This window comes from Lycium barbarum, chromosome 11, assembly GCF_019175385.1.
Source record: "Lycium barbarum isolate Lr01 chromosome 11, ASM1917538v2, whole genome shotgun sequence".
Taxonomy (NCBI): domain Eukaryota; kingdom Viridiplantae; phylum Streptophyta; class Magnoliopsida; order Solanales; family Solanaceae; genus Lycium; species Lycium barbarum.
Genome location: NC_083347.1, coordinates 4,858,861 through 4,869,536, shown reverse-complemented (window position 1 = coordinate 4,869,536; position 10,676 = coordinate 4,858,861). Strand labels below are relative to the sequence as shown.

Sequence of the window (10,676 nt, the reverse complement as noted above, 5' to 3'; positions counted from 1 at the left end):
TCTCTACCTCCCAATGTAAGGATAAGGTCTGTGTATACTTTACCCTCCTCGTACTTTACTTATAAGATTATAGTGAGTCTGTTATTGTTGTTGTTGTTACAACAGATTTATATGCAAATCAAGTATCTTGTATTCATTTGCTTAATGCAAATATTATCGAATTCAAGCAATTTTTGGCGTGACACAAGGGGGAATTGCTTTGTTAAGCCATGTTTGCACATTTGGTTAGACGTCGTGATTTGAGAGTGCCAAGTGTAGAACAAGACGATTGGATTACTGCGCCTTAACCTTTCACGACTATTATTCCTCCTAATTATTTTCAACTCTCAACATCTAAACGATAGTAACATATAAGAAAGTGTGCCGAATTTTTTCAAAATAAAATCTATCAAGTGCATACTACTATATATAAAAAATCTATCAAGTGCTTATTACTATAATCATAAGTAAAATTGGAAAATATTATAGAGAGTGTTCTAGTGGCAGATCGATTTAATTTTATATTTTTGATTTTTTATTCTGTATTTTTCTTTTGTTAATAATTTTTTAGTGGAGTTGAACCGGTGAATATTGAGGAAGAGAAGACTTTTTGGCGAGATTCAAATTGCATTATAGTAGTATATATTATACTCCAACTCTAGTAATTTTCATATAGGGTGAACTGTAATCATTATCTGCAATTCTAATAATCTTTTTCTTCAAAACTTTTTTTTTTTTTTGGAAATTGTGGAAGCAACGCTTAAAATTTGGAAATTTAACAGAAAGTCTTGAGTTGCTCTTGTTCCAAGATAACCCGACTTATCAATTATCAAGTGTAACCCCTATACTACTCAGTACTCACCCTTAAAAGTTATACCCCTAATTAAACTTGTTACTAATTAGATTTTGTTGTTACATCGAAATTAATTAATCTGGTTAATATTGAGCTTGATAAAATGAATTGATAATAGTTGAAATATGAGATTATTTAATACATATTGAATACAGAAATTATACTTTTATTATGCAACATCCAAGACATTGAATTGGTAAATCTATGATACGAGAACATTTTCAACATACGAAAACAACACTTATGGATGACACATTAATTTCCGGTTATGATTGACGATTGTCATTTTAATTATCTTGATATTGTGTCAACATATTTATTTGTTGATTCTCCTGTAGTGTATAGTGTATTCTTTCACCTCCCTTCTAAATATATGTTTAAAATAAAACCTCAAAGAGAAGGCTTTCCTCTTATGAATTGAAATTCGAAGATGGAGAAGGCATTGATCTATTTCACGTTAATGTCAGTAATTAGTGGGAAACCAGGAATTCTAATAAAGGAATTCAGCAAATATCAGAATGCATCTTTGTCACTGTACTTAAACCATTGCTTGTGTCAAAGACATTCAAAATCTTATACGTATACAAAGAATTATTTTTATTTTATTCTTACGATATAATTTTTCTGAATAAATTCATTGAACCTCTTTAATTTTGGTATGTGGCTCCATCACTGCTAGTGATCCTCTGTGTTCAAATAATTGAGGAATTTCAAGATTAAAAAACATTCATCAACTACCCTGCCACAATTTTCATCAACTACCCTGCCACAATTCTAGTGTATTTATTAATTAACGTACACGAAAGTTTAGTTTTGAAACATTTACAAAACTTTTTTAAGACGTCATTTCTTTTCTAAAAAAATTGTTCCTTTTTCACCAAGATAATGAAAAAGTTGTTTGCTAAGCAAAGTTAGCTTTCTATATATATATATATATATATATATATATATGAATGATTAGCTGTAACATGTAAAGATAATCAAACTTTTCATTATTTTTTATTTGAAGACTGTAATTCTTGGGAAATTCTTTTCAAAGTCTTTAAAAAAAAATCTTAACTGAGAAAATTGATTTGATAATGGTGAATTATATATCTATTGCGTACTGACAAACCTAGAAATATTAGAATGAAGAGAGGACACGGAAATTTCGATAAAGACATCATCACAACAATATGATTTATCTTAATTATAAGTAGTACTCCATAGTACTATATTTATTTATCAACTCTCGTTTGGTTTCTATATGTCACTTTAGAATGATTTTGTGATATTATGGAAATGAAGTTGTTAAGATGTGAATTATGATTATGATTGATGAAATTGGAAGATGGAAATATGTTATGGGTATGTAGGTTGAATATTAGAAGTTTTGGATGAATTATGACTTTGGTGGAAAGTTTGTATATTTTGTATATTTTGTGAATATTTTGTGAAAATGATATGAAATGCTTCCGAATTGTGTTGTAATGATCTTGATTAGTGATGAATACGAGAATGTTGATATTGATTTGGAAAATATGAAGTTGGAATGAAGGTTATGACATTATGTGGGAAAGATGACTAGTTATGTTATATTGTGTTATAGTGATTATTGTTGTTGTTGGTGTTGTTGTTGGGTTGTTGTTGATTGTTTTGGCCGAGTTGAATTCTCGGGGATGCTATATGTATAGGGGAGATGCTGCCCAAATTTCTGTAGAAAAGTGTTAACTTTAGATTTAAGCCTAAAGCCTTATGGTTAACATTTGGTAAATGTGACCATTTGCAGATTTTGGACGAAACGGGAAGTGAACTTGGAAAGGCGTAAAGTGCGTAAAAGGTATGTAAAGCCACCCCGATTCTTCTTTTGGCATGTCCTAGATGTACTAGGATCGGATTCACGCCTCGGAGCATATTCTGCTCATCGGAATCCGCGTCTGAAATTGTCACATTTTCGTTCAATAGAATTGAACCCTTTTAGTATGCTTTAATGAAAAATTATGCAAAATTTCTCCAAATCACTTAGGAAGTTATGGAATGCCCTAGGACCTCTGTTGGTGACCCCATAAGCTTAATACACGTAATTTGAGCCCGCCGCTTTGGTTGTCCCGAGGTGGGCCCGCTATTTCCGATTTTACCCTTATGGTCCTTTGTAACTTGATGTCAAGCAATTTTTAAGGAAACGTCTTATCTACTTTTCCAACTACTAATGATGCTTATTCGGGGTACTATATTGAGTCTCTGTAAAGGTACGATATTTTGTATTGCATTTAGTTCCACTATTCCCACTTTGCTCTCTTATTGTACTATTGCCTTATTTTCGAACAATATAAAATGAAACGTTTTAACTATCCTTTTAACTACTAAGGAAAATTGTTTTAATGATTCCCTCGAGTCTGGTAAACTATTTTGGAATATGAGAATGACCCCAGAAGGATTATTCTTCCGTAACTCATTATGACATACGACATACACCTACTATGATTCTGTCCGACTGCATTGATTAATTTGTCATTTCGATATGCCTCATTGAGTCTCTGGAAATCTGTGATATTTTTTGTTGCATTTAGTCTCTCACTACTCCATTCGTGGATGCCCCAATGTTTCTCACACTGAGCCCGGGTCAGGATATGTTGTCAAGCGTATTCCAATGCATTGTTCGCCGTGCCTCGATGCGAGGGGACAGGTATATATGTACATGGGTTTTGGAGTATGTTGTGCCATGTACACACATTCTGATATGATATGATCTGATATGGCCATCTGATATGATATGATATGTTATGTTACGGGGTTATCCCCTACTCTGTTCCTTATGTATGGTGGCACCAGCGTCGGGGGGTGGCCACGTTCTGTTTCGCCGAGCCCTTGGCAGGGGCCGGACATGATATGATATATGTTTCTGAACACACTCCTCATGTTTTGAAAATATGCATTTGATACTTCGGATGTCACACTCACTTCTCTGTAAGTTCTGTTTCGGTTATGATCTTGTTCCGTATTGGGACCAGGTACGACATATGTTTTCAACAAATACTATTTATACTTTATGATCAGCATTTTGCTAATCTGTACATTTTGTCCATTTTCTGTACCTTCTACTTTGATTATGACTTTGTTTACTACGTTCCGTGCTTTACATACTCAGTACATATTTCGTACTGACCCCCTTTCTTCGGGGGCTGCGTTTTCATGCCGCGCAGGTACAGAAGACAGATTTGTTGATCGCCTGCCTAGGACATCTATTCTGCTATATTGGGAGCGCTCTTTTGTTCAGAGCCTGTATATTGGTACAGTCTGCCGCTATATTATATATATGTATGCGATTCAAGGGTATGACGGGGCCCTGTCCCGTCTTATGATTTTGTTATGATCTGTAGAGGTCTGTAGAGGTCTGTAGACATACTTGTGTGGGTTCTGTATATGTTTGGGTATGATATGATCTGTGACAGCCTCATCGGCTTCCATGTACGGTGTCGGTTCATTTATGGTTATTATTAACGCCAAGCGACTTCTATATTTTAAAATATTCTGTCGTTTGCTAATTTGGGTTATTGGGTACGTTTGAGTGTCCAGCACGGACACTAGTCGCGGCCTACGGAGTTGGGTCGTGACATACGTAACACAAAATCAAACCGCATGCATATCCTTAAAAAATGAAGGCTTGGCATAAGGTTGAAGTGTCGAAACAAAGGGTTTTTTTGTTGTTATTGTAGATGTTGTGCTTACTTGCCAATTTTTTGTCTCATTCTTGGAAAATAATTATTGCCATGGACATGGAGTTTAACCTATGAAAATTGTAACTCCATAATAGTGACAATTATTCCATTATAGGAGCTGGAAAGTGGCTATAAAAAGAGGTCTTAAGTTAAATAGGCGTACGTTTGGCCATATATTCCAAATATATTTAAGTTTATTTGAAATATTTCAAATCAACTTAAATATGGAGTTGGAGTTGAAGATGGAGTTGTGTTTGGTTATACTTTTTGCACAATATATTTGAAATAATGTTCATGCTTGAATGTACTTAAATACAACACGAAAGTGAAAAGTGAGTTGAAAAAATGTTATATAAGCTGTGTTTCCAAATTTGAAATACAACTTCAAGTTGGATTTGAAATTTTCATGGACAAACACTAATTTTCAAAATAAAGTGAAAAATTATTCCGAAAATATAAAAATAACTTTTATGGCCAAACCGGATTTTCCATGACAATGTTTTAGAGAAATGACATAAATAGGCCCCACCAAAATAATAGCCAGTAAATATTTTTTGTATATTAATGCATAATATACTTCACTATTCCATGACAAATACATTTGGTTCGGGCAATAAATATGTGGACTGGACTGAGAATCAATGGTGGGCTGAAATCCCGATTTACTTACAAGAAGAACCCCCGCCCAATTTTAAGGTCTTCTCTCCTCTTAAACTGTAATTAATTTTTTCCAATGCTATCCTTTCGTTTTTTAAATCCCAACTATTTCTACTGTTAAATTTTTTTTGGGGAAAGCAATAAAAGGTAATATTGTTAAATATTTTTTTGATTAGTGTAATTAATTACATAACATTTTAAGAAGTATGTCATACCCCAAAAAATCACTTATTTTGGATCAGATGGACTATTTGTGGCCAATTTCCCCCCTCTAAACAAGAGGTCTTAAGTTATATAGTACTTACTTCATTTTGAAGTAATTGCACTGTTTGTCCTTCAAATGGTCTGTTGTCCTTCAAAATCGGATGCCTAATGGGGCTTAAGTGCTTTAAGGGCACAAATTTTGTGAATATTGTGATGCGTAATTTATGATCCTCTAGGTATAAGTTCGATTTTGAAGGATAAAATTGAAGACCGGCACAAAATAGGGACAAAGTGCAAATGGCACCTTCATTATTCCATGAGCAATTTGCACGATTGCCCTTATTCGGGGGTGGTCTTTAAAAAAAAAAAATCGCAAGACAGAGTTTCGTTGCAAAATTAGGCCTATTCGAGCAAAACTTAGGCTTCAAAGCCTAACTTTTGTAGAATTCTAGCGGAGGAAAAACAATAAATTTTTTTGCCTTAAGACACAGGCAAACCTTTGTATATTTTTGTAGACACTTCATTTAACCCTCTCACTCATTTCAAAAATAAAAAATGGTGTCTTATTTCTAGCTTATTCAATTTCTTTGCACTTTTTCTTAAGCAAAGCTAATGATAAAAGATTTTTTTTTTGTAATGTTTCAATATTGTAAAAAGAATCACAAAATACTTTTTTTTTTGGAAGAACCTTGGAAAACATTCGAGCATATTTCTCTAGTTTTTTCTTTTTGGTACATTTGTTTAAACAAAGAGAAATATAGTACTCCATCATTTGTAATTTTCATAATTTAGTTTTAAAAAAAGAAAATTAGAGAGTACAAAAAGTGTTTGGATCTTAAGTTTGTTCTCAAATACAAGTCAACTTTGTAATTATTTAGTTCCTTGTAAAATCTCTAATTGATCGTTTTGTGTGTGAGTGTCACATCTTTATCGCTTTCCATGTTTTTCATTTTTTTTCTCTTTACATAGCCACATAAAATATTACGCCACGTCGTCATATTTTCCGTTTATACAATATTAATATGGAAAAATCACGTCCTATGTGTATTTTTGAAATATTAACACCACATAGCCCATACTTTGTGTTTGTTACCTGATTTGACTAATATTTGTGTATAAACATCCCTTTTCAATCTATTTTTTTACTAAGCCGGGATTCAAACCCACAATCTCAGAATATTTTTGGCCACTTTTTTAGTCAAAAGGGAAAAATTAAAGACCAGCATTCGAGAGACAAAAATTAAAGACCAATCTGCGCAGTTTTTTTTTTTTTTTTTTAAATTTTTTATTCAGGCCATAAAAAATGGACTGGACTTGAGAATCAGCAGTTGGGCTAAAAATCCAAGATAAAACCCACATTCACTTACAAGAAGAAAAGAATCCCGGCCCAATTTTAAACTTAGGTCTTTGCTCCTCTCCTCTTAAAACCCTAATCATCTACCCACTCAATATATATACCATTTCCCTATCACGGCCGAACTCAAGTGTGAGTGAGCGAGGGAGAGAACAAAAAAAAAGGAGAGAAGCAAAAATGGGTCGTGTAATCAGAGCACAACGTAAGGGAGCAGGTTCCGTTTTCAAATCCCACACACACCACCGTAAAGGTCCTGCCCGTTTCCGTTCCCTCGATTTCGGTGAACGTAACGGTTACCTTAAAGGTGTTATAACGGAAGTTATTCATGACCCAGGTCGTGGTGCACCCTTAGCACGTATTACTTTCCGTCATCCCTTCCGTTACAAGCATCAAAAGGAACTGTTTGTTGCTGCTGAGGGTATGTATACGGGACAGTTTGTTTATTGTGGGAAGAAAGCGAATCTTATGGTTGGTAATGTGTTGCCGTTGAGATCTATACCTGAAGGAGCTGTGGTTTGTAATGTTGAACATAAACTTGGTGATCGTGGTGTTTTTGCTAGATGTTCTGGGGATTATGCTATTGTTATTAGTCACAACCCTGATAATGGTACCACTAGGTAATACATATTCACTACTTCTGTTGAATCATTTTTGTAGCTTTTGTTCAGTTTTTTTGTTAGCTGTTAGTCTGATTTGCCTTTGATAGTATTGGGACCTGTTGTTAATTTTGTTATCATTAACTAGGGGTGGTTATACAATAAATGTGGGATCTTGGAAGGGCACCCAGAATTAATAAGTGGTGTCTATGTGATGTCTTTGTAATCTGGTGTTTATAATGTTTTTGTCTTTAGGGATTTATTGTCTCAATTAGGTGATAATGGGTTGGATTTGTTGGAGAAGATGCTTTAGTTTTCAATTGGCTTAGTAGAACAACGCTTATGTGGATTAGAAGCTTAATACTGAATGACAAAGTAAATTTTTTCCTTACAGATCTTATTAATTTTAATTTGGGGTAGACACACTAATTTTCAGTTTGTGCCCCATGCTCTTGTTGAAGTAAGATTGTCTTGGCCATAGTCGTATCTACTTAAGAATGAATCTTGGCTGTTTTGAAGGGCATTTTCTGCCAAGTTGCATTCTTTAGTTGAACCATCTTGTGATAGTGTAGTCTCATTAGTTTTATGTTTGTATGCGACTGAAAGAGTTTTTGATGCTAATATATGTGATTGTTGAAGCTGCATTAGCAAAGTCATGAACCTAATGCATCTTTTTTATCGAGCTACAATGGTAGTGCCTTTAGTTCCCAATTACACCAGTGTCCATATTCTATCTTATCCTCAATGAGTTGTCTTGTGGCGCGTTTCTATTATTCTTGTGACAGTACTCGGTTAGCAAATATGTTCAGATACTCGTTGAAGTACCTCTATACCCAACTAACCAGTGTTTATATTTTGTCTTTTTTATCCTCGATGACATTAATCTGATTGACAGTGGTTCACACTCTCAGTTATTAAACATGTTCAGATGATTGTTGATGTTCTAATTCTAGATTCAAATTTACTTTTGACAGGATTAAGCTCCCATCAGGATCTAAGAAGATTGTGCCAAGTGGGTGTCGTGCCATGATTGGGCAGGTTGCTGGAGGAGGGCGTACTGAGAAACCAATGCTTAAGGCAGGTAATGCATACCACAAGTACCGTGTGAAGAGGAACTGCTGGCCCAAGGTTCGTGGTGTTGCTATGAATCCTGTGGAGCATCCTCATGGTGGTGGTAACCATCAACATATTGGTCATGCTAGTACCGTTCGTCGTGATGCTCCACCTGGTCAAAAGGTTGGTCTTATTGCTGCAAGGAGGACTGGTCGTCTTCGTGGTCAAGCCGCTGCTACAGCTGCCAAAGAGAAGGCTTAAAAAGTTTAGCTTGTCACTGTTTTTCCGTATTTGTTTCTGGATCAGACTTTTCAACTGTTTTGAGTGCTGAGATAATACTAAATTTTGTTGGGATATTGAGTAGTAAGTTCTGTTTTAGAAATCCATATCTGGACAAGTTTCTATTTACGATTATGCTTCCTTTAGCTCCTAATTTTTTGCTTGATCTCATTATTTCTTGATTCTGTCACTAAACTGCTAATACTGTTTTATTTTTGCTTTGGTTATATCTCCATTTGGGATGCTTCTTAATCTGGTTGGCAAGATAATCCACTCTTGACCGACTCGTTCCCTTGAAGCAATATCAAGTGTGTTGCTCTTTTGTATTTCTCCTTCATACCTCTTTTCGTTGTGTTCGGAGTACACTGGAGTAGCTACATTTATTCGTTATTCATCCCTCATGAACATGGGCTTGTCTATTGAATTGGCTTGAATTTTTGTTAAAAAAAGGGTAGTTCTGGTGGTTGTTACTTGTTCGCTAGCTGTTTGTGCCTTGCTAGCAGATGACACAAGGAACAAATAGAATAGCCTCGAAAGTTAATTTTTTATTCTTTCAGTCTTTATATGCTACCGAATTTGCTAGGCGGGTGAACCTTTGGTTTTTTAAACCTTACCTACTTGAGAGTTGAAAAGTGAAATGGAAGGACGGTAATATTAAGGGTGTGTTCGGTACTGAGGCAAATGTATTTCAAGGAAAATGTTTTCCTAGAAAATAAGTGAATTTTTTATTTATTTTTTCATGTTCGTTTGATTGATAGAAAACGTTTTTCGGAAAATATTCATTCAATCCTCACAAATTCCAATCCAACTCCATACCCCCAATCCCACCTACACTCCACTCCCACCCACTCGACCCACCCCCTCCCTCCATTTTTTTTATTTTTTATTTTTTGCACCTCCACCCCCAACCACTCCCTTAGCCCATACACCACCCCCTCCCCCTGCACCCTACCCCACGCCCTCCCACAACATTTTTTTTTGAAGTTTTTAATTTTTTTTCTAAATTTTCTACACTATCACATCTCCTATCACCCCCTTATCCCTTTGCGTGAACCCATACCACACCAATACCCCCCTTTCCAACCCTAACCCCTAACATTTTTTTTTAAAGTTTTTTATTGTCTTTTGCGGATTTTTACACCCCAGACAGCCCCACGCCCCCCTTTCCCCCTACCCAAAATACCCCATCACCCCTTCCAAAAGTTTTAATTTTTAACCATGCAAACATTCAATTTTTATAAGAGAAAAGACATGTTTTAACCCCTGAACTTGACACGAAAACTCACTTTAGCAACTAAACTTAACTTCTATTTATTTACCACCTTAACAACTTACGTTTCAATTATTTTTTACCCCAAATGCTTACGTGACAAAAAAAAAAAATTAAGAAAGTGAAAAACAAAAAAAATGGACCTGCTCATATATATATTATTATTATTATAAATTAAAAAATAAAAAATAAAATAAATTTCAGATTTCTTTCACTTTGTTAGTGCATTTGTTCACTATAGCTAAAATTTTCATGGCTGCCTGGTTGGTTTCTTTTCATCATAGATGTGTTAATGTGATTGAAGAAGAAAGGCAGAGAGGGTGGAGGAAAGAATAGGGATCAATATTCCATTGCCATAGCCATGGCAGGAACAATTAGGAGATGGGAGACGTCTTCTTCACAACCCCCCCCCTCCCCCCCCCCCCCCCCCCCCTATAGCCCCGCTCCCGCCACAGCTGCTTCTTCTTCACAGCCCCATCCCCCGCCACAGCTGCTTCTTCTTCTTCACAAATCCCTCTTTCTCTCTATATTCTCATCATTCTTTTCTTTTCATTTTCACCATTTTTTGGTTTCTTGATTTTGATTTTGTTTTCTTTCAAAAATAAAGTTATGGAAGAAATGGGTTTGTTAATAATAATACTAATAATGGCCAACAATAACAACCAAACACAACCAATTTGAACGAATTTAAGTGTAAGTGGGACTAATGGTGGTGGAAGAAATGAGTTTGCTA

The 10,676-nt window shown here is 35.1% G+C and overlaps 1 protein-coding gene across 1 annotated transcript; it reads left to right on the top strand.

The window, feature by feature from the left end:
- Positions 1-6,858: 6,858 nt before the first annotated feature.
- LOC132616982 (large ribosomal subunit protein uL2) lies at positions 6,859-8,802 on the top strand. Its single transcript, XM_060331819.1, has 2 exons — positions 6,859-7,362; positions 8,316-8,802. Exons 1-2 carry the CDS (start codon positions 6,923-6,925, stop codon positions 8,653-8,655), a joined length of 780 nt encoding a protein of 259 aa, XP_060187802.1. The 5' UTR covers positions 6,859-6,922; the 3' UTR covers positions 8,656-8,802.
- Positions 8,803-10,676: the final 1,874 nt, after the last annotated feature.